The following is a 23,738-nucleotide window of genomic DNA, read 5'->3' as shown; positions in this document are numbered from 1 at the left end:
TAATTGAATTGAAGAGGATATGGCAGATGGAATACAACATGTAAACATGTGAAGTCATCCACTTGATGGGAAATAGATAAGGTCCAAAACTGAGAAAGTGAATGATGTTGGTGTTTAGATGGATGTCCTTTGGAAATCACTGAAAAATGAACATTTAAGTACAGCATACGATAAGAAAAGCAAACTGTATGTTGGCCTCTATTGAAGGAGGATTTAACTTCAATTTTAATTTTTCAATTGTTTCATTAAATGTTAATAGTTTTTTAATGTCTCTGAATAATAACAGCAGGCAGATGGTGAACAAGGATTTCCTGACCATCAGAGTTCTTGCCAACTGTTTTATGGGGTGGGCATTGCACTGGGTCCTGCTGCCGTGTAGGGAATTGCCACCAAGGAAAAGACAGGCAATTAGCTGCAAATTGTTAATGGGGGAATTCTCAAAAGGTAAATGTATGCCTTCCATGTAGGTTAACTGTGAGGATGGGCGTTTCACATTCTGACTCTGTTTGTTTCAGTGGTGCTGAATGAGATAAAAAATATTCCTGACATTAATCTTTGCTTCTTCATCCAAACAACTGCAAAGGAAGACACAAAGTGCTGGAGTAACTCAAAGGGACAGGCAGCATCCCTAGAGAGAAGGAATGGGTGATGTTTCGGGTCGATACCCTTCTTCAGACTGATGTCAGAGGAGTGGGCGGGACAGAGATAGAATGTAGTCGGAGACAGTAAGACTGGTGGGAGAACTGGGAAGGGGGGGATGCAGAGAGAGAGAAGGCAAGGGCTATTTGAAGTTAGAGAAGTCAATGTTCATGCCGCTGGGGTGTAGGCTACCCAAGCAAACTATGAGGTGCTGTTCCTCCAATTTGCGCTGGGCCTCACTCTGACAATGGAGGAGGCCCAGGACAGAAAGGTCAGATTGGGAATGGGAGGGGGAGTTAAAGTGCTGAGCAACCGGGAGATCAGGTAGGTTAAGGCAGACTGAGTGCAAGGGTTCAGCGAAACAACTGTGCTAGGTAAACCCAACACAGCCTCACATGCAATTTGTACATCTTCATATTTCTGACAACTCCTTTAAATACATTCCTTCCTACTTTAATCTGTGTACCTCTTTCTGGGTTCTCTCGTGTTCTATACGATTTTCTACATGAAACCTGAGTTAATGGTCACCATAAACACGTTTAACCCTTGCAATACAGTGGTTGGTTTAACAAAGTGGCTGGTAGTTGATGGAAGAGCGAGCTACTCATTTATTTTCCTCAGTGAAACATTTCCATTGAAAAATACACCTTTCCCAAGAGAAAGGTGTATGGTTTCTATAGAAACTGCAGATGCTGGTTTATATCAAAGATAGACACAAAGTGCTGGAGCAACTCAGCGGGTCAGGCAGCATTTCTGGAGAAAAAGACTTGAAATAGAAAACATGGAAAATAGGTGCAGGTGTAGGCCATTCGGCCCTTCGAGCCAGCACCGCTGAATTGATTGGCTCCAGACTTGATTGGCTGTTGACCTTCAATTCTGACTCAGATTTTGGAAGCAAATTTTCTTTATTATTATATTTATACAACTGTATGCAGTTATATAATTTTCTGCTTCACATATTATTGATGAGCATTGTTCATCCTTGTATTAATAATTGCCAAATCATTGTGGAAAATAGTAGCAAACTGGCAGCCTCATTTATTGGTTCATAGCGCCATCTAATGATCTCACTAAATATTACAGGCAAAAAAAATCTTTTATCTTATTAATTTTGGAGAACAAAAATCTGAATCTTTGTATTTCACTGATACAATAAAATAATATTTAAAAGCACAAAAGAGATGGGATGCTGTAATCCACCAATAGAGTTTCTGGGGTGGGATTGGATTGCCGATGCTGTTAATGAAACGAGAATTAGATTTGAGACGTTAACTTTTTGTGAATGTTCTACTGAAAAAGCATTGCAAGTATATTCCAGAGCAACTCTCAAAGGGGAAATAAAGCCATATACTCGATAAGGAGAAGCTTGCAGGGGAAATTGATCCAAATTGCTTAGTTCTTTCAACAAACCAAGAGAGGAAATGTCAAAGACTAGAGTATACAGCTTTAAAGTGGGAGGAGCAAAGTTTAAAGAAGATGTGTGGTGCATGTTGTTAACATGGGAAATAGTGGGTGGTTGGAACATGCTGCCAGAGTTGGTGGTGGAGGCAGACCGATGGTGGCATTTCATAAGTGATAGGAGCAGAATTAGGCCATTTGGCCCATCACATCTACTCCTCCATTCAATCATGGCTGATCTATCTCTCCATCCTAACCCCATTCTCCTGCCTTCTCTCCATAACCTCTGACAACCACACTAATCAATTTAAGAGGATTTTAGACAGGCACATGGATATGTTGGCAATGGAGGGATATGGATCATGTGCAAACAGAGGAAAATTGTTTAACTTGACATCATGTTCATCACAGACATTGTGAGCCGAAGGGTCTGTTCCTGTCCAATGTTCTATGCAACCATTGCATGCACAATAGCTGAATATCCTCTTTCCATTCTGTAGATATTCTGCATTTCTGGGGATAGATGATGACAGATGGGATAGAAAGAGACTGACATTGTAGATGAAATAAACATTAAAACTCTGCAAGAATTTCAGGGTTTAAATTGGATGAGACCATATACAATGACAAAAGTTAAACTTAGAATGCAAGAATGATATAATATTGGAGAGAAATTAAGACCAGGAGGAAAATTAAATGTGCAATCACAGCAAACATTAGATTGATGCTTTTTGAGTGTGTTTAGCCCAATCATGTCTCATGTTCCTATTCCCAACAGTTGACTACTTCTCTTAAATCATGGTTTATTGCCTATTGTAAATGGTGTTTCTTCCTCAAGAATTGAAATCAGCATAAATCTCCTCAGTGAAATCATCACTGTTCTCTTTGTCCTACAAAATCCTTTCCAAAGTAACTGAACCATCCAAACTTAAGCCCAGTTTCCCTGCAAATCTAGTTTAAAAGCAGTGACTTCAGTGTTAGAGAAACAGATTCCAATTTCACGTTGATGCCCTATCAACAGAACCGGTAAAAGTTAACTCATACTTCTCTATCCAGTGATGCTGTTCAACACGCTGAGTATTTCCAACATTTTCTAATTTAAGATAGACACAAAATGCTGGAGTAACTCAGGCAGCATCTCTGGAGAAAAGGAATGGGTGAACATCACCCATTCCTTCTCTCCATTGATGTTGTCTGGCCCGCTGAGTTACTCCATCATTTTATAATAATATAATATGCCTTTATTGTCATTGTACGCAAGGTACAACGAAATTAGAAGTGCTACAGCTGATAACAGTGCGACAGTGCATATCTTTCAAAGACAATTGAACAGACATACGAACCAACACAACAAATACCAGTATCAATAAAGAAAACAATTTAAAAACCTGATAAATAATGAATGAGTTTTACACCTAAAATTCTAAAAAAACGTTTCTTTTTTAAAATGTGCGACGAAAATGAGAGTAGTCAAGTCATGTGCTTCCGTTCACTGTTCTTTTGGCCCAGGGAAATAAACTGTTTTTGAGTCGATTTGTCCTGGCCCTTAGGCTCCTGTAGCGCCTCCCAGAGGGCAGGAGAGCAAACAATTCGTGTCCTGGATGAGTGCTGTCCTTGATTTTGTGTTTATCTTCAGTGTAAACCAGCATCTGCAATTCCTTCCTACACCTTTTCTAATTTAACTTCAGAGAGTCATAGAGACATACAGTGATACAGTGTGGAAATAGGCCCTTCGGCCCAACTTGCCCACACTGGCCAACAATGTACCAGCTACACTAGTTCCACCTGCCTGTGCTTGGTCCATATCCCTCCAAACCTGTCCTATCCATGTAACTGTCTAACTGTTTCTTAAACAATGGGATAGTCCCAGCCTCAACTACCTCCTATGGCAGCTTGTTCCATATACCCACCACCCTTTGTGTGAAAAAGTTACCCCTGGAATTCCTATTAAATCTTTTCCCCTTCACCTTGAACCTATGTCCTCTGGTCCTTGATTTCCCTACTCTGGGCAAGAGACTCTGTGCATCGACCTGATCTATTCCTCTCATAATTTTGTACGATCATCCCTCATCCTCCTGCCCTCCAAGGAATAGATACCCAGCCTACTCAACCTCTCCCTATAGCTCACACCCTCTAGTCTCGGCAACATCCTTGTAAATCTTTTCTGAATCCTTTCAAGCTTGACAATATCTTTCCTATTACATGGTGCCCAGAACTGGACACAATATTCTAAATGTGGTCTCACCAACGTCTTATACAACAGCAACATGACCTCCCAACTTCTATACTCAGTACTCTGACTGATGAAGGCCAATGTGCCAAAAGCCTTTTTGACGACTTTATCTACCTCCGACTAGACCTTCAAGGAACCTTGCACCTGTACTCCTAGATCCCTATGCTCTACAACACTCCCCAGAGGCCTACCATTTACTGTGTAGGTCCTGGCCTTGTTAGACGTCCCAAATTGCAAAACCTCACACTTCTCTGTATTAAATTTCATCAACCTTTCCTCAGCCCACCTGGACAATCGATCCAGACCCTGCTGCGATCTTTCACAACCAGTTCTAGAGGGGACCCAATGTAACTCCACTTTTTAAGAAAGGAGGGAGAGAGAAAATGGGGGAATTATAGACCAGTTAGCTTTACATCGGTAGTGTGGAAGATGCTTGAGTCGATTGTTAAAAATGTTATAGCAGCGCATTTGGAAAGCAGTGACAGGATCGGTCAAAGTCAGCATGGATTTATGAAGGGGAAATCATGCTTGACTAATCTTCTGGAATTTTTTGAGAATGTAACAAGTAGAATGGATAAGGGTGAGCCAGTAGATGTGGTGTATCTGTACTTTCAAAAAGCCTTTGACAAGATCCCACACAAGAGATTAGTGTGCAAAATTAGAGCACATGGTATTGGGGTGGGGTATTGACATGGATAGGGAACTGGTTGGCAGATAGGAAGCAAAGAGTAGGAATTAACAGGTTCTTTTTAGACTGGAAGGCGGTGACTAGTGGGGTGCAGCAAGGCTCGGTGCTGGAACCCCAGTTATTTACAATATATATTAATGATTTAGACGAGAGAATTAAATGTAACATCTCTAAGTTTGCAGATGACACAAAGCTGGGTGGCAGTGTGAGCTGCGATGAGGATGCTATGAGGCTGCAGGGTGACTTGGATAGGTTGGGTGAGTGGGTAGGCGCATAGCAGATGCAGTATAATGTGGATAAATGTGAGGTTATCCACTTTGGTGGCAGAACAGGAAGGCAGATTATTAGCTAAATTGTGCCAGATTAGGAAAAGGGGAGGTGCAACGTGACCTGGGTGTGCTTGTACATCAGTCACTGAAAATAAGCATGCAGGTACAGCACGCAGTGAAGAAAGCTAATGGCATGTTGAGTTTCATTGCGAGAGGATTTGAGTTTGGGAGCATGGAGGTCCTACTTCAGTTGTACAGGGCCCTGGTGAGACCATACCTGGAATATTGTGTGCAATTTTGGTCTCCTAATTTGAGGGAGTGCAGCGTAGGTTCAGCAGGTTAATTCCCGAGATGGCGGGACTGAAATATGATGAAAGAATGGGTCAACTGTGCTTGTATTCACTGGAATTTAGAAGGATGCGAGGGGATCTTATAGAAACATATAAAATTCTTAAAGGATTGGACAGGCTCGATGCAGGCTCAAAATGTTCCCGATGTTGGGGGAGTCCAGAACCTGGGGTCACAGTTTAAGAATAAGGGGTAGGCCATTTAGGACTGAGATGAGGAAATACTTCTTCACCCAGAGATTTGTGAATCTGTGGAATTCTCTGGCACAGAAGACAGTGGAGGCCAATTCACTGGATGTTTTCAAGAAAGAGTTAGATTTAGCTCTTAGGGCTAAAGGAAACAAGGGGAAAAAGCAAAAACGGGGTAATGATTTTAGATAATCAGCCATGATCATATTGAATGGCGGTGCTGGCTCAAAGGGCCGAATAGCCTACTCCTGCACCAATTTTTCTATGCTTCTATGTTTCACTATCTGCAAAACCACTCACTTTTCTATCATCAGCAAACTTGCTAATCTTGCCCTAAAAAGTTCTCATCCAAATCATTGATGTAGATGACAAACATTAACAGGCTCAGCACCGAACCCCGAGGCACACCACTAGTCACAGGCCTCCAGTCTGAGAAGCGATCTTCCACCATCACCCTCTGCTTCCTTCAATGGAGCCAATTTGCTATCCATTCACCTATCTCACCTTGGATACCATGCAATCTAACGTTCCAGAGCAGCTTACCATGAGGAACCTTGTTGAATGCCTTACTGAAATCCATCTACACATCTACAGCTCTGCCCTCATCAACCTTTTTGGTCACTTCTTCAAAAAAATCAATCAGATTTGTGAGACATAACCACCCACGTACAAAACCATGCTGACTATCCCTTGCCCATCTAAAAGCCTGTTTAACCTATCCCTGAGAATACTCTCTAGTGACTTTCCAGCCTAGAGTTCCCAGCATTTTCCCTGCAGCCCTTCTTGAAAAGAGGCACATCGGCCACCCTCCAGTCTTCCAGCACTTCTTCGGTGACCACTGATTCCTGAGAGGTCCCACTCTCTCTCTCTCTAGTTACCCTTTCCCCCCTTATGTATTGATAAAATCTTTTGGGATTGCTCCAACTGTTGCAGATTTCCTCCATGTGGAGACTTTGGGCTTTTATGCGAACAATGAGACTGACAGCAAGTGGTACGAAACAATATGAGAGGCCAGAGTACACATTGAAAGAGGATTACAATGGGGACAATGTAACAACTTTTACTTTGCAGGTAGACACAAAATGCTGGAGTAACTCAGCGGGACAGGCAGCATCTCTGGAGAGAAGGAATGGGTGACGTTTCGTGTTGAGTCCCTTCTTCAGAATGAGTCGGGGGAGGAAACCAGAGGTATGAAAAGGTTTTGTACTAAATAACCTAGTTGTCTGCAGGAGAAATTAAGGTTTGGTGTACGAGACTGAGCCACAGTTTAAATATGTGTGGTTTAATAGCTGAACCTACAAAGTCAGTGGCCTAGATATATTGTAGAATTTCATAATGTGATACTGTGCAGTGAATGCGTAGGAAGGAACTCCAGATAATGGTTTAAACCAAAGATAGACACAAAAAGCTGGAGTAAACTCAGTCAGTTACACCAGCTTTTTAGAAACATAGAAAAATAGGTGGAGTAGGCTATTCGGCCCTTTGAGCCAGTACCCACCATTCAATATGATCATGGCTGAAAGCCGGTTCCTGCTTTTCCCCCATATCCCTTGATTCCTTTTTTGTGTCTACTGTGCAGGGAATATTGAGCCTGGCAAGTCACTGGGGAAGTCTGAAGAAGGATCTCGATCCAAAACATCACCCATTCCTCCTCTCCAGAGATGCAGCCTGTCCCCTGAGTTGCTGCAGCCTGTCCTCTGAGTTGCTGCAGCCTGTCCCCTGGGTTACTGCAGCCTGTCCCCTGAGTTACTGCAGCCTGTCCTCTGAGTTACTGCAGCCGATCCCCTGAGTTACTGCAGCCTGTCCCCTGAGTTACTGCAGCCTGTCCCCTGAGTTGCTGCAGCCTGTCCCCTGAGTTACTGCAGCTTGTCTCGCTGAGTTACTGCAGCCTATCCGCTGAGTTACTGCAGCCTGTCCCCTGAGTTACTGCAGCCTGTCCCCTGAGTTACTGCAGCATGTCCTCTGAGTTGCTGCAGCCTGTCCCCTGAGCTGCTGCAGCCTGTCCCCTGAGCTACTGCAGCCTGTCCCCTGAGTTACTGCAGCCTGTCCCCTGAGTTACTGCAGCCTGTCCTCTGAGCTGCTGCAGCCTGTCCCCTGAGCTACTGCAGCCTGTCCCCTGAGTTACTGCAGCCTGTCCCCTGAGTTACTGCAGCCTGTCCTCTGAGTTGCTGCAGCCTGTCCCCTGAGCTGCTGCAGCCTGTCCCCTGAGTTACTGCAGCACTGTGCATCAAAGTACTAGAGGATCATTGCGGTGCATCTCCCTGCACTATTTGCTGTTGCTGCTGCTGCCCAGCGCGCATGCGCTTGCCCACCCGGCCCTCGCGACATCTCCCGGCGGGCCCCGCGCATGCGCCCGCCGTCCCGGTGCCCGGAGGTAAACGTTTGTTGCGCGGTAACCGTCTCTTTACCCGCTCTGTCGGCCCGGCACGAACGGAGGGCGGCAGGTGACGTTTCCAATGTACACACACAGGGCGGGGCGGCTTCAGTGCTTGTTGTGTGTGCGGAATTTGCTCGTTCTTTAGCGGGGGTACGGGTTTCCTTCCACGTCCCAAAGTCAAAGACATGCGGCTTTGGCCAATGCCCTGGTAGGTGCACCAACGAGTAGGGCAATCTGCCTGGAGCTGTGACAACGTGGTGGAGAGGGCCAAACTAAAGGATGAGTGTCTTGCAGGCCAATGTCATGAGCCGTGCAGCAATGGTGGAGTAGGCTACTCGTCGGTGGCAATGGTGGTAAGTTAGTGGAGGGGATTCTGAGAGGTAGGATCTGCAATGAAGCTTTTGGAAAGACAGCGATTGACCAGGGATTATCAGCATGGCTTTGTTCGTGGAAATCTTGTCTCACCAATTCGATAGATTTTTTAAAAATAGGTGGGCAAGAAGATTAACGAGGGCAATGCCGCGTAGACAGTGTCTGCATAGACTTTAGCAAGGCCTTTGACCAAATACTACATGATCGGCTGGGCTGGAAGGTTAGATCACACGGTGCAATGATGTCTTGAACTGTCTTGAAAGTAGGAAACAGAGGAAGCTGGTGAAGGACTGTTTTTGTAACTACAGGCCTGTAACAAATGGTGTGCCACAGACAACAGTGCTGGGTCCATTGTACGTTATTTATGTAAATAATATGAACATGAATGTGGGTGGCATGGTTGGTAACTTTTGCATTAAAATTGGGGACAGGATGAAGGTTATCTCAAATTATAACCAGATCTTGAAAAACTGGCCCAATTGGCAGAGAAATGGCAGATGGAATTTAATTCCAATAAATGAAAGTGTTGCATTTTGGTACAGACCAAGGCAGGATTTGCACAGTATGTTAGGGGAGCACCTAGGCGTGCTATGAAAGTGATGACACAGGTGAACAGAGTGGTGAAGAAAGCATTTTGAATGCTTGCCTTCATCAGTCAGGGTATTGAGTACTTTACAAGACACTGGTAGGCCATATTTGCCACAGACAGCTATGGAGGCCAAGTCATTGGGTATTTTTAAGGCAGAGATGAACAGATTCTTGATTAGTATGGATGTAAAGGTTTATGGGGAGAAGGCAGGAGAATGCTGAGAGGGCAAGATACATCAGCCATGACTGAATGGGAGTGTAAACTTGATGGACTGAATAGCCTAATTCTACGATGACTTCTTAACTTATTTGGAGTGCTTGCTATGTAATTTCTCGTCACCCTGCTATAGGAAGGATGTCATTAAAATGGAAAGTGTGTGAAAAGGATTAGGAGGAATTGAGGGTTTGTGTGATAAGTAGATGTTAGGCTGGATCTATTTTCCTTTCGTGTAAGAGGCTAAGAGATGATGTTAGAGATAAATAAATGCAGGTCATGGATAAGGTGTTTAGCCATAGTCCTTTGTCCAGGGCAGAGGAGACTAAAACAAGAAGGTGAGAGGTGAAAATTTAAACTGAGAGAAAAGATTTAAAAAGGTCCTGAAGGACAACAGGGGGAGTGACATGCATGGATCGAGCTGTTGTCGAGTGGTTGAGGTGGGTATAATTACAATATTTAAAAGACACTTGAACCGATACACAGGTAGGGTTTGGAGGGATATGGGCCAGGCACAGACATATTATACGAGCTCGGTTAGGTAAGTAATGGACAACTTGGGCCGAAGATCCAACCGCTCTGTGACTTCTCTTTATCCAAAGACGGTGGAGATCTTGAACATTTCTATGATCAGTTAGTTTTGTTCAATGTGTAGACCAGACTAAAATATTCCTGAGTAGCTTCTGGTATTTCTCCATTTTGCTTTGTCCTATGTGCAGCCAGGGTCTCCAGTCAACCTCAGTGAGATCTGACTGCAGGTGTTGGGTTTGAATCAGCAATCAAACTATCAGCACTCCTTTAACTTAGTTCAGTTCAGAATATGCTGGTTCTTTATAAATTCAGTTTAGTTTATTGTCACGTCTACCAAGGTACAGGGAAACGTTTTGTTGCATGCTATCCAGTCAGCAGAAAGACAATACATGATTACAATCGAGCCATTTACAGTGTTGAGATACATGATAAGATACATTATAAGTAAATGCACACAGGTTTTTATCATGGGATGTCATAGGTTTGACTGAGCTCACAGCTGGAAGCTCTGAAGAAGGGTCTCGACTTGAAACATCACCCATTCCTTCCCTCCAGAGATGCTGTCTGTCCTAGTTACTCCAGCATTTTGTGTCTACCTTCGATTTAAACCAGCATCTGCAGTTCTTTCCTACACAGTTGGAAGCACAGTGGCACAGCTGTTTTCTCAAAACGGCAGAGACCTGGATTCAATCCTGATCTCGTGTGCTGTCTGTGGAGTTTGCACATTCTCCCTGTGACCATATGGGTTTCTTCCCGCATCCTAAAGATGTGTGGGTTTGTAGGTTAATTGGCCTCTGTAAATTCCCAGTAGAGGGTGGATGAGAAAGTGAGTGACACACAACCTGTGTGAACGGGTGATCAATGATCCGTGTGGACTTAGATGCTGTATACAGAATACAGAGCTTTATTTGTCATTCGGTACCGAGGTACCGAACGAAATTACGTTACCAGCAGTCACACAAAAAAAAGAAACACAAGACACATAACCCCAACACAAACATCCATCACAGTGACTCCAAACACCCCCTCACTGTGATGGAGGCAACAAAACTTCCGCTCTCTTCCCCACGCCCAAGTCCCCGCGGCCGAGCCGCACCGGGCGCTGAAACATCCCACGGCCGAGCCGGGCGATGGAAGGCCCCGCGGCCGTACCGTGCGCAGCTAAGTCCCACGGCCAAGCCGCGCCGGGCGATGGAAGGCCCCGCGGCCGAGCCGCACCTGGCGCTGAACCTGTATCCCTATAATATACAATTTCCATGGAAAGTGATTCATGTATGGCATCACTATAGAACCTGGTTACCTGAGCCTGGCAGGACCCAACCACATGTGTTAGCTTTGTTTGGGTATCAAAACGTTAAGTCCCTAAGTTTAAGCTATGTTCAGATTGGCATCCCAGTTCTCAGTACAATTTAGAAGGTAGTCAGTATTGACCTATTACCTTTCATCATTAGCATAGGCATGGTATCATAAGTATGGAAACAGGCCCTTCTACCCTGCTTGTCCATGCCGATCAAGACACCCCATCTACACAAGTCCCTCCTGCTTGCATTTGGCCCAGATCCCTCCAGACTGTTCCTATTCAGGTACCTGTCCAAAAGTCTTTTAAATGTTATCGTACCTGCCTCAACTATTTCCTCTGGCAGCTCGTTCCATATTTCCCGCTATGTTCTCTGGTTTTTGATTCCCTACTCTGGATAAAAGACTCTGTGCAGTCCCTCTATCTATTCCTCTCGTGATATTATACACCTATAAGATCACCCCTCATCCGCCAGCACTCCAAGGAATATAGTCCTAACCTCTCTTGAAAGCTCAGGCACTCAAGTCCTGGCAACATCCTCATAAAACTTCTCTGAGCTCTTTCCAGCTTAACATAATCTTTCCGAGCAAGGAGACCAAAACTGAACACAATACTCCAAATGTGGCCCTCACCAACATCTTGTCCAACTGTAGGAAAATAGGAAATACAGTTAGCAATATTATTGAGCAATAGTTACTCGCCTGCAATTGCATCATTACTGTGCTCAAAATTTTATATTTGAAAGTAAGTATTTGAAAAAAAGGAATGCATATGCCTTGTAAATTGACATTCCCATTGTAAATTGGTGCTATCACAGATCACATCAAAATGCAGGATCACCTTGTGTACTATTTAAAAATGGACTCTTAAATAGTTTGCTTCTCATTTAAGTTGAAATAAACTGTTTTATTTTATTCATTCTATGTATGACTATTAAAAACTCCAGTGCATTCTGACCAAATGGACCAATATGGGTGGAACATTAAGGAGAGCAAATGAAAGGTGAAAATTCTGTACAGTATTTTCATTTAGTAGAATTACAGTGTTCATTACTTCAAACAGTATAATAGCTGTAAATGTTTTTATATAAACTAATGTGATTGTTATTTATGTCAGGCCATCTCTATTGTTACCATTGATTTTGTAAAGCTGCTCTCAGCTCCACAGTGCTGCTAATTGTATGTTGAACTTCCAAGTTGAGTAAATTAACCCCTCATTTGTTTGTTTTAGTTTATTTTGGAAGTTAGTACAACTCTGCCAGAATGTCGTATATGTTACCACATCTCCACAATGGTTGGCAAGTTGACCAGGCCATTCTGTCAGAGGAAGATCGCGTTGTCGTCATTCGTTTTGGTCATGATTGGGATCCAACGTGCATGAAGATGGATGAGGTGTTGTACAGTATTGCTGAAAAGGTGAGCCTTTGAAAATATCAAAGTTTAGTATAACAATTATTTAAGTAGAATAGCAGGAAGAAAATGATCAACCACAAGTTCCTTCTCGTGCAATCAGAGTGCAGCCAAATGGGGGTGAAGTTACTAGACGCCTTGGCTCTTAATTCAAATAATTAGGTAAACTGGTAACTAAAATCCATCATCAGTAATTAGGATCCTGAAACTAAAGGACTCATAAAAAAAACCTCTCCAGTATGTTAATCTCTCTTAGTAAACCAAATCCACCACCTATATTCTCTCTGGGTGACTGGGCAAAAGCAGATGCATCAAACATGGTTGAGTTGTAATTCTCTTCTGCAACTGCAAGGAATGGATAGTAAATGGTTGTGTTTTTCATATGATATTAATGGTGTTTACAAATAAAAAAGCAGTTTGAAAATCTTTTTCTCTTTTGAAGTAACTTTTTTTACCAACCTTCATTTTGCCTGAATTGGCAATGAACGGCTAGAAAGAATCTTGCTGATTTTTCCCATTGATTTGTTGAAGGCATGGTCCATCATATTTCACTCCTCTCATTTTTTTTCTGTTCATTAGTAAAATATTATTGCCTCCATTATGTTTTCCACTTTGTGGCCCTGAGCATTAATGCTTTCATTTGTGTGTCATTGCATTACACCCACTGCACTTTATTAAAATAAGTATCAAGCCATCATTTACAATCCTGACTTTCAATATTGCAGAACGTTCAAAATAAAATCTTGAGAAACATAATTACTTGTTGGAGATTGTGTCAAGCGTGCAAGTTATTATTTTTTTAATAAGCTCGAATAAAATTATGATTTAAAATATCTGACTTAATTTTTTTGGCTTAATAAGCATGGAATTTGCATTATGTTATCATATTAACTTTAAAAAAAACAATTTTTTGGTTCCTGAAAAATTATCAATTTATTTCATATAATGTAAAATTTGTAATCGTTGTTCTATTTTTAGGTGAAAAATTTTGCTGTTATTTATCTAGTGGATATCACCGAGGTACCAGATTTCAACAAGATGTACGAGTTATACGATCCATGCACCGTTATGTTTTTCTTCCGGTATGTAAAATCACAGTTCCTCATCACCATAACGCAAATAAGTTACTTTGTAAGAGAAATATAAGAAAATAACTGCAGGTGCTGGTACAAATCGAAGGTTTTTATTCAGAAAATGCTGGAGTAACTCAGCAGGTCAGGCAGCATTTCAGGAGAAGGGTCTGAAGAAGGGTATCGACCCAAAACGTCACCCATTCCTTCTCTCCTGAGATGCTGCCTGACCTGCTGAGTTACTCCAGCATTTTGTGAAAAAGTTACCTTTGTAAAATCTTTTGTAAGATTTGTAGTTTTGTTAATTGCAATTTGTAAAATATAATATTGCTTACATCAAACATTTCCACCCTGGTGCCAATCTAGTTTGTGATTAGAATCCTACTTTCAAAATTTAGAGAAGATAGAAGATTCTCAAATGAAGCTGTTTCCATCAGCTTTGCACTGCATGAAATGTTCGAGTTTCTTGCTGATTGAATTTTAAAAAAAAAATATATATATATATATATATCAGATACAAAGATTGCCTGTTTAGATTTTGCAATTTTTTTCCTTGTTCATTTGCAGTTTTCCAACTTAACAGTTGCATGTAGTTGGACTGTGTTTTGTTTTTTAAAGTGTTCCACCGCAAATCGGCATTTAGAAACCAAACTAAGATGAGCACACATACAATTTTAGGCTCATCAGGTAGATTGGTTGTCCTCAGCACTGTAAAAAAAAAAAAAAGCTTCTCTCCTGGTCAATATATGCCTTTTGCTGTGACAGTCAAATATTTCCATTTCCTTCATTATTTCTTAAATAACTCTGCCTTTTTATCTTTCAATGCCTTTTTTCCAACAATAGATCTTACTGTTGGCATTACACTGTTTTCAATTACTCCTAATAAAACACTAGTGATCTGATTGGTTACTGACTGCACCATCAATATCCATACTGCACTGACTGCAAGTGCCGCAGTGAGATCAATGAGCACCCAATGAGATCATGGCTGATCTTTTACCTCAGACACTACTTATCCTGCCCTATTCCCATATCTCCTTTGTTATCCAGATATATCTCAATCTGTTTTGAAAGCAATGAGGAGAAATCCCACAAGGTGGCGAATCTTCAGATAATTCTCTTCTAAAGGACTGTGGAGGCTCAGTCACCACAATCCTTCAAATGATAACTTTCTGAAGATTCACCATCCTCTGAAATGTATCCTCATTTCAGTTCTAAGTAGACTACCCAGCATATTCTTTTACCTGAGTTATGGTTTCTTGGAAATAATATATAAACTTGTTATTTTACCTCCAGTAGGTTAAAGCATAACTTGTATCACTGCATTGCTAACTCAAGATTCAAGAGATTCAAGATAGCTTTATTTGTCATCCAAATTGGACGAAATTCAGTCACCCACAGTCCAACAACAAAAGCACTAAATAGGCATTAAAATTACACAACCCCAAAAACACACGAAAAAAGAAACATCCATCAAAGAAACATCCATCACAGTGAGTCTCCTCCAGTCCTCTCCTCACTGTGATGGAAGGCCACAATGTCTTTCCCTTCTCCTGCCGTCTTCTCCCGCAGTCAGGCTGTTGTGGTTGCAGGCCGCGCTGGATGGTCCGCAGCGGCCCGAGCCTAAGGCGAGTCGCAGCCGCTCCCGCAGCCTCCGAAGACGGCCGGCTCCGCCGATGATAAGTCCGATCCAGGGCGGGCGAACACGCTGCTGCTGTTGCTGCACGTCGGGGCGGTCGTGGCTCCCGACATTGAAGCCCCCGCCCAGCAGAGAAAAATCCGGGGCGGGCGAACACGCTGCCGCTGCCGGAGCTCCCGATGTCGGCATCCACGCGGCCCGAGCCTATGGCGAGTCGCAGCCGCTCCCGCAACCTCCGAGGACGGCCGGCTCCGCTGATGGTTAGTCCGGTCTGCGGACTCTGCGAACCGGAGCCCTGGAGGCCGCCAGCTCCAGGAGTTGGGCCGATGGTAGGCCGCAGCGGGAACGGAGACCCGACCCAGAAAACAAAGGTCGGGTCTCCGTTCGGAAGGGACACATATTTACAATTTTACAGTTCCCCCCTCCCCCCCACATACACACATAGTACACAAACACAAAAACACGACATCACAACTACAATTAAGACCACAAAAACCCCAAAAACACAAAGACAAATGGACCGCAGGTAAGCCGCAGCTGCTATGGCAGCGCCGCCATTTTGGAATTTCCAACTTGTGTTGATTCATGACTCATGATTCAGTGTGGAGATACCTGTTTTCATCAACTTAAAGGTTGACCTCTAAAAGAGCCTGACAGCAGTTTGGGAAGAGTTTTTTTGCCGTGGCTTTGACTATCTCAGAAAGGATAGAAAATTCTATAAGATCATACGTTGACTAGCAGACTTGCACTCGATGAATTCACACTACGTGTAATTAGTCCACTATACCTTTGATTGTTAACAAAGTTGGTAATGTGCTTTAGGTTTAAACAAACTTATTCGATTACCAGCACTTAAGAGCATACTAATTTTAAGGCAAAGAAAGAAATTAAAGAAATAGCAGTCATGTACACAATACAATACAATACAATATATCTTTATTATGAGGTAAATTACTCACCCCATGCATCTGGTTTGAATACTGAAGGAGATTTGCGGGTAGCACACCAGATTCCTATTTTTAGATAAACAATGTAAGAAGATGAATTCTTCTTCTTAAGCCCTTGGCTCCTCTAGGGAGCATAGGCTATTGACAAATGTCCTCCATCTCACTCGGTTGTTGGCGGTTCTTTCGAGATCTCCCCAGTTGAGCCCACTCCCAGACATTTCTGCCTGGAGACCTCTTCTCCAGCTGTTCCTGGGGCGACCTCTTTTCCTTTTTCCTTGGGGGTTCCATTTCAGGGCTTGCCAGGTGATGTTTGTGGCAGGTTTTCTGAGGGTTTTGTCCAATCCACCTCATTTTCTCTTTGGAATTTGTAAGTCAATGGGATCCTGGCTTGTTCTTTTCCACAGGTCCACATTGCTTACTTTGTCTCTCCTCCAGATGTTTAGTATTCTCCTGGGGCAAGTATTAATGAATGTTTGCAGCCTGATTGTTGTGTGTTTTGTTGTTTTCCATGTCTGATCCATACAGCATTACCTGCTTCACTTTTGAATTAAAGATGCGTATTTTGGTGTTGATTGAGATGTATTTTGAACTCCAGATTTTCTGAGCATATTAAACACCACCCTAGCTAGCCTTATTGATTCTGCTTTTTATGTCTGCATCTGCCCCACCGGTGGATTATTATTCAATATTACTGTTAACTGATCAAGAATTATTAGCATCTTCATTAACACTGCTCCATGTAGATTTGTTTTTACAGTAAGAGGAAACAGTTTATCCTGCGATTTGTTTGGGTTTTGTTTCACTATTTTTAGGTGAATAAAAAAATTGTTTTCTTGCCAGTTATTGTTGACTGTAATATGATTGAAAATGTTTACTGCTGTGGCCAATTCTCCTACTGGGTGGAACTGTACCAAAATCTCTGCGGCACATTTAGAGGTTGGTTAGCACTCATGCTTTCTGGGAACACACCACTCAGTGTGACAAATCAGCTATTGAGGTTGCTCCAAAAGAAAATATTGTAAATCAGGAACAACTATTTAGTGAAGTGAGAACAATAATATAATTGTGATATTGCATCACAATATAAAATATAACATTTAAAAGGTATCTGGATGAGAATTTTAATCACCGGGACATAGAGAGCTGTGAACCAAGTGTCGATGTACACAATCCCAATGTGGTCAATGGGATTGTAGACATGGACACTTGAAGGCCTGTTTCTGTGCTGCAAGAAGTCTGGACCCCTGTCCCTCCTGTGCTCTGATCTACTTTAGAAGATATATGACCAGGATATGAGGCTGCTGATTTCCATAAAGGTTAATATATATCATGTGCATATCTCCCAGCAGGAGCTTCAGGGTGAAACTGGTTGGATCTCATGGCAGGGCCACATATCAGGGAATATTTTCTGTGCAATAATGGGATCAGATGATAGTAGAATGAATTCCACCCTAGAAAAAAGTGCTGGAACATATATCCTCTGATTTAACTGGCTGGTATTCAATTCAGAAAGATTAAAAAAATATTCAAACTAGTGAAAACTTTAAGAAGTAAAGAAAATTGACAACTTTTAAATAATTCAAATAATTGTAAAATATATAATTGCCTCTGTAAGGGGTTTCTGCGCGGAGCTTTCGCCCGACCTAAGGTCCCCGTGCCTTGCTCTGATCTCTTGACCAGGCCGCGCACACTGGTTCCCCGTGAGTGGTTTGACCCACTCACCCCCTACGGTTCTAGACACTGGACTTAGATGCAGGAGCGTTTATAGTGCAGAAAAATTCAACCAGACCAGATTTGAAAACCAGGGTTTAAATGGAAAAGGCTTTTATTGAGCGCTTGGGACTATTGTCCATGAATACTTATACACAGTTCTATTAGACTTATGCACAACTACACGAATACTTAGACACAGTTCTACTAGACATTTCTTGGCTGTAAGATGGGGAACGTACGACACATCGCAAACTTGACCAACACATATACATTTACACACCCACGTTTATTCAAACCACCCTCCCCTCTACACTAAACTATGTCCAGGATATGCAGGATCGGGGTACATGCTCACCATGGGGCTATTACTGGGGTTACTGGCTGTTCGTGCTGCTTCTCCGCTGCTTTCCGTGAGGGTCGTGCTTGTCCCGTGAGTTCCTTCCGTTTCTTGCGTTCCTTGCAGGTTTTCTTGCAGTATTTCTTCTCGAGTTGCGTGCCTGTTCCTCTCTCTTGCATTTGTTCTTCTTGCCTGTCTTTTCTTCCTCCTGCATCCGTTTGACTTGAGTTTAAAACCCAAAAGTCGTGGCCAGTTATACTATTCTGACCCGTCCTATCTCCCACCAGATCTTGGGATCTCTTTGTTTAAAAGATATGTATGAGTTTTCTCTCTGATCTGCGCTTATGTCCGGGGGTACCGGGGATGGCCAGACGGTGTTAATTGGTATTTCGTTGCGAGGTGATGGGTTTAACTGGTTTCCCATCACCTACCAGGTAGTTTTCTATGGGCTATTGTGCCCCCTTAACGAGATTAACTGTGTAGGTCGGCTTGGGGCATTGTGAGTATGCTGATGTCAGCGCCCCAGTGTCTGGACTTCGACCTGGTTTCGCAGGTTTCTGCATGGCCAATACCCATCCATTGTTCTGGCCGTGGCTTTGCAGAAACCTAGAGACTGGGCTGTAAGGTTTTTGCTCTTGTGGCTGGTCACGAGGTCCTGCGGCCATTTTAGGACCCACAGATTGTGACATCCCTTGGTAAACTGACCGCAGCCTTTCTCCGCTATCAGCCCCAGTCTCCCGTTTAAAATGTCCAAACTGCAGCTCTTTGGTTTGGTGTTGCTTTCAGAATGAGGGAAAACTTCTCAAATCTTACACCTAAGATATTAGTTTCCTTCAATTGAAGTCGATAGAGAAGCAAATCTGGAACAGATACTCGAGTGTTCAACTTGGGCTAAAGACCCAAGTTGCTGCTTCTACCAGTAGTCCAGTATTGGAATATATTGGAAAAATCATCAACAAACAGCTCAGTGCAATTAAAATACATTTCATGTTCACATGTCAATCTTAGACTTGTGAGTGGAAGAAAATGTCAGCGGTAATAGGTGGCACTGCTGACATTTCCCCATGAAATCTGAATTATTTCTCATTGTCCTATTATTTTTGTTCTGTGAAATGGAGTAATGCCAATAGACAACAGACGTAACACAAGTTCCAATCCCTGCTCTGCTCTCCAGGTTTTTTTATTTCATTCTCACCTCGAAGCAAGCACTTGCTTTGGTTCAGCACTGGTAAATCATAATGGTTAAATTATTGTCCAAGGAGAGTACTGACCACTGTCCTTTTCCCTGCACAGATGCTGCTTGAACTGCTGGGTTCCTCTAAAAGATTGTCCTTTGCTCAAGATTCTAGCATCTGCTGTCTCTCTTGTCTCCAATCTCTATGTACTATCTACTTGTAATATACAACTGACAATCAGATACTTTGGAGACATTCTGAGAGCTATCATTCAGTACTGTGCAATTGTAGGGATTGATCTTTGTCTCTTTCCTGACTTATTGAGCAGCTCTGAAATGACACCTTTGACATTTGTAACGTTAATTATAGAGCAAAGGTATAACATTGATTTTTTTTTGTCATTTCTCTTCTGCAACATTTACACTCTTTGTAACTCCACATACAGATCACTCCAGAATTTTGCCCAAATGACTTTTGATGGCTTTTATTACAGCCAAATTCAATGCTCATCCTGCATTTACCTGTGCATTTCCAGTAGACTAATAAGACAATTATCACTAGTAGACCTTAGTCGTTTGTCCCTTTAATCAGGGGGGTAAATAAACTATAATCCTTTGAGCATTACCTGCGTTGATAATTGTAAACTCTGTACTTTGATTCAAATGTTGTGTCTGTTCCCTCTTAATGGATTGTCAGAGAACTTATAACACATTTTGGTAAATGGAGAATTCATAATATATTAAAGCAGCAATCTGTTTTTATGTCAGAAACATAGACACCAGAAAACTTTTCTTTAATTTTTCCTTGGCTAATTTTTGTTCTTTTCAGGAACAAGCACATCATGATTGATTTGGGGACTGGCAACAATAACAAAATTAATTGGCCGATGGAAGACAAGCAAGAGATGATTGATATTGTTGAAACAGTGTACAGAGGAGCTCGCAAGGGACGAGGTCTTGTGGTATCTCCAAAAGACTACTCCACAAAATACAGATATTGAAGTGTTATCTGTGCACAATTGAACAATTTGCCATATACTTCAGCCTGGATTATTATCATTGTAAATAAAATCCCAGCCTCCCCATTTCATTTCTGGTTAGACGTTTGCACTGGGTCATTATTTTACATTGTCTAATGTTTACGTCTGTTGTCCTGAAAAGAAACTTTTGATTATTTGCCATCCCAACATTTATTGCGTATCTGTGGCCGAAATGTGATAATAAATTATATTTTTAGTTTAGTGATTTTGAATATTTGAATTATTATGATGTGCCTTTTGAAATCCAAGCAAAACTAGAAGAAAGGCTAATGATTAATGGGAGGTTGTTTAAAATATTACTCTGTTAGACTGATTGGAAAGACGTGAGTCATCATCTCTATTTTCAACAGCTGTTATATATTTACTTTTATGAGCCAACCTTTTTGGTTATCTGCCATATGGCAGCTGGCTTTCTGAAGATGTAAATTATAAAGTGTCTCAAAATAAAAGTAATGTTATTATTAGTATTACTTTCTCTGTAGATCTATTGTTTACATTGCCAAGATGTAATCTCACCAAGAAGTTATGGGTAGGATAGGGAACAAAATATATAATGTAATTATTATAACCATTGACAGGTATTGTTATCATATCAAAAAACATTTTTAAGTGTATTTCGGGAATAGAATAGATAATGTTGGTTGTCCTCCCTCATACCACATACCCTACAGTTTTCTGCAATGGGCATTTCTAGAAGTGCATAGTGCAGACGTGCATAACTACAGAATTTATATAATGATCCGAACAATCGTAAGATATTTTCTGTATTGGAAATATCTTACTGAAATACAGTGATCTCATAATGTTGGTCATGTCTACAATCGTTAAACCCTGAAAAATTGCCTAGTTGCAAAAGATCACAATTTGATGCCAAATTCAATGCCTTTTTTTTTTTTAAGAATGAAAGTGGTGTGAAAATAGATTGTACCTTTGTGTAACCTGAACACCCAATGAACTAGTGGGAATAAGATGCTGAAAGTACATGCATCTGACAGCTTCTGTAGCAAGAAAAACTGAGTTAATATTTCAGGTCATTGGCCTTTTGCTAAGTTTCTAATACCACTGAAATGTCAAATCTCCACAGATGCTGTCTGAGCATTTATTGTGGTTAGTTTTCGATTTACAGCATCTGCAGTATTTTATCTCTTTAATTTGGTAAATAATTTTTTTGAGCTTGATAAAAGTGCTAATGTTTTTGAAAGGTTGTAAACATAACTTAGTGATCCATCGTCTTCTCTAAACCCTGACTTGTTCTATTAATAATACATCTGCTAATTGGAAGCTTGTTTTACGAAAGTCAAAACTGTTAAGTGTTGGTATAAAAGTATTGACAAAGTGCAATTTACACTACAGATATAAACATCCTCAAGAAGTAGTTGTATAAGGCAATGTATAAGACGTTGCAGTTGTATAAGATATTGGTGAGACTGCATTTAGAGTATTGTGTTCAGTTCTGGGCACCATGTTATGGGAAAGATGTCAAGTTGAAAAGAGTACAGAGAAGATTTACGAGTATGTTGCCAGGGCTAGAGGGTCTGAGCTATGGGGAGAAGTTGAGTCTATTCCTTGGAGCGCAGGAGGATGAGGGGTGATCTTATTGAGGTGTGTACAATCATGAGAGGAACAGACCGGGTAGATGCACAGAATCTTGCCCAGAATAAGTGAATCGAGGACCAGAGAACATAGGTTTAAGGTGAAGGGCAAAAGATTTAATAGGAATCTGAGGGGTGACTTTTTCCACACAAAGGGTGGTGGATGTATGAAACAAGCTGACAGAGGAGGCAGTTGAGGCAGGAACTATCCCAACATTTAAGAAAGTTAGACAGGTACATGTACAGGACAGGTTTGGAGGGATATAGACCAAACATGGGCAGGTGGGACTAGTGTAACTGGGACATGTTGGCCAGTGTGGGCAACAGCTGAAGGGCTTGTTTCTACAGTATTCAAAGTACTCTTGACCACTTAGAAAGCAAAAGGACTGGATTTTTGTCAAAGTAATTGTGTGACTGTTAATCACCTTTAGTGTTGCCAGATAGAGTTCTGATTAGTTGTTTGAAGAGGTCACCAAGAGAATTATGGAATTTTGCGAGGCAGTGGACTTTGTCAATGTGGACTTTAGCCTTTGACAAGGTCATGTAGGCCTGACTGGAAAGTTAGCTCGCATGGAATCCAAGGTGAGATAGCCAAATGGCTGAGGGGTGACTTTATTGAGGGATACAAAATCATGAAGGGCATGGATAAAGTGAACAGTCAGTCTTTTTCCCAGATTAGAGGTTTCAAAACCAGAGGGCCTTGCTTAAGGTGAGAGGGGAGAGATTTCAGAGGGACCTCAGCATTAACATTCTCACTCAGATATCTGGAATGAGATGCCAGAGGAAGCAATAAAAACGGATACAGCTATGACTTTTAAAAAGCATTTGGACAGATGAATAGAAAAGGACAAAGAGCCAAAAGGCAGGCAACTGGGACTTACTAACTTGGCATCGGCAAGGTGGGCTGAAGTGCCTGTTTCCATGCTGTAAAGCTCTGATTGTAGATTATTTTGTCTGTCTGTTCTCTCATTGCAACAATTGTATGGATTGCTGGAACCAGTGTATAATTTCTTAAGTATGCAGTGCACTTCATAAATATTGTCCATTGCAATAATTACTTCTGTTACTGATTTCTCTGATTCATTGGAAGTGCTACTGAAATGTTGACTTCATTGACTTACGCTATAGTGTGATAATCCTTTGCAATTTAGGTAATCATTCCGAAAGCTATTCGCAGTTTAGCTGCTGTCGCAGCTTTCCATGTCACCACTTTCTTCCAGAGCAAATCTGCGCAGGTTGGTGACAGGCTTCCGGAAAACATGATGGTTAAATTGTACCTTTCACATAGTAAAATGCCGTTTCATAGGATAGGAGAAAGGGTAATAAATACAGTTTAAAAATGGAAACAAAATGCAGGAGAAAAGTCAATACCTCTTCATTACTTTTCCTGATGAAATTTCTGGATTCGAACTTTGCTTCCTGTAATACCATCTAGCTATGTAGTTAGCATCAGCAAATAAATAAGTTTGGAAAATTGGATTGAAATCCAAAAAGAGATCAGCTAATGTGGACATGTAAAGGCTGTGGACTTTAAAAGCCATATTAAGATCATTTGTAAGTGCCTCATGATAAATTTGATAATCTTTTCAATCAATAAATTATATAATTTCTTCCTTTCCTTGCCATAAATAAAGTGTGACTATCACCCTCAATCCTTTAACATGAGCAGAATAAT

At 41.7% G+C, this 23,738-nt stretch overlaps 1 protein-coding gene across 6 annotated transcripts; it reads left to right on the top strand.

The window, feature by feature from the left end:
• Positions 1–8,092: 8,092 nt before the first annotated feature.
• Positions 8,093–23,123, top strand: txnl4a (thioredoxin-like 4A). Of its 6 annotated transcripts, none has more exons than XM_078397714.1 (5): positions 8,093–8,137; positions 12,089–12,144; positions 12,373–12,557; positions 13,530–13,633; positions 20,261–23,118. In XM_078397714.1, the coding sequence occupies exons 3-5, from the start codon at positions 12,405–12,407 to the stop codon at positions 20,430–20,432; spliced, it is 429 nt and encodes a 142-aa protein (XP_078253840.1). In that variant the 5' UTR covers positions 8,093–8,137; positions 12,089–12,144; positions 12,373–12,404; the 3' UTR covers positions 20,433–23,118. The 6 variants fall into 6 exon arrangements, with proteins under 6 accessions (XP_078253840.1, XP_078253841.1, XP_078253839.1 ...); XM_078397715.1 differs by lacking the exon at positions 8,093–8,137 and adding an exon at positions 8,144–8,207; XM_078397713.1 differs by lacking the exon at positions 8,093–8,137 and adding an exon at positions 8,144–8,348.
• Positions 23,124–23,738: the final 615 nt, after the last annotated feature.

Source organism: Rhinoraja longicauda, chromosome 4 (genome assembly GCF_053455715.1).
Source record: "Rhinoraja longicauda isolate Sanriku21f chromosome 4, sRhiLon1.1, whole genome shotgun sequence".
In the NCBI taxonomy this organism is placed as follows: domain Eukaryota; kingdom Metazoa; phylum Chordata; class Chondrichthyes; order Rajiformes; family Arhynchobatidae; genus Rhinoraja; species Rhinoraja longicauda.
This window is presented reverse-complemented; position numbering and strand designations above follow the sequence as displayed.

Coding starts and splice junctions, on each gene's coding strand:
- txnl4a (XM_078397716.1), top strand. CDS start 12,405: ATGTCGTATATGTTACCACATCTCCACAATGGTTGGCAAGTTGACCAG. Junction 12,558..13,529: donor TGTACAGTATTGCTGAAAAG/GTGAGCCTTTGA, acceptor TTCTATTTTTAG/GTGAAAAATTTTGCTGTTAT. Junction 13,634..20,260: donor ACCGTTATGTTTTTCTTCCG/GTATGTAAAATC, acceptor TGTTCTTTTCAG/GAACAAGCACATCATGATTG.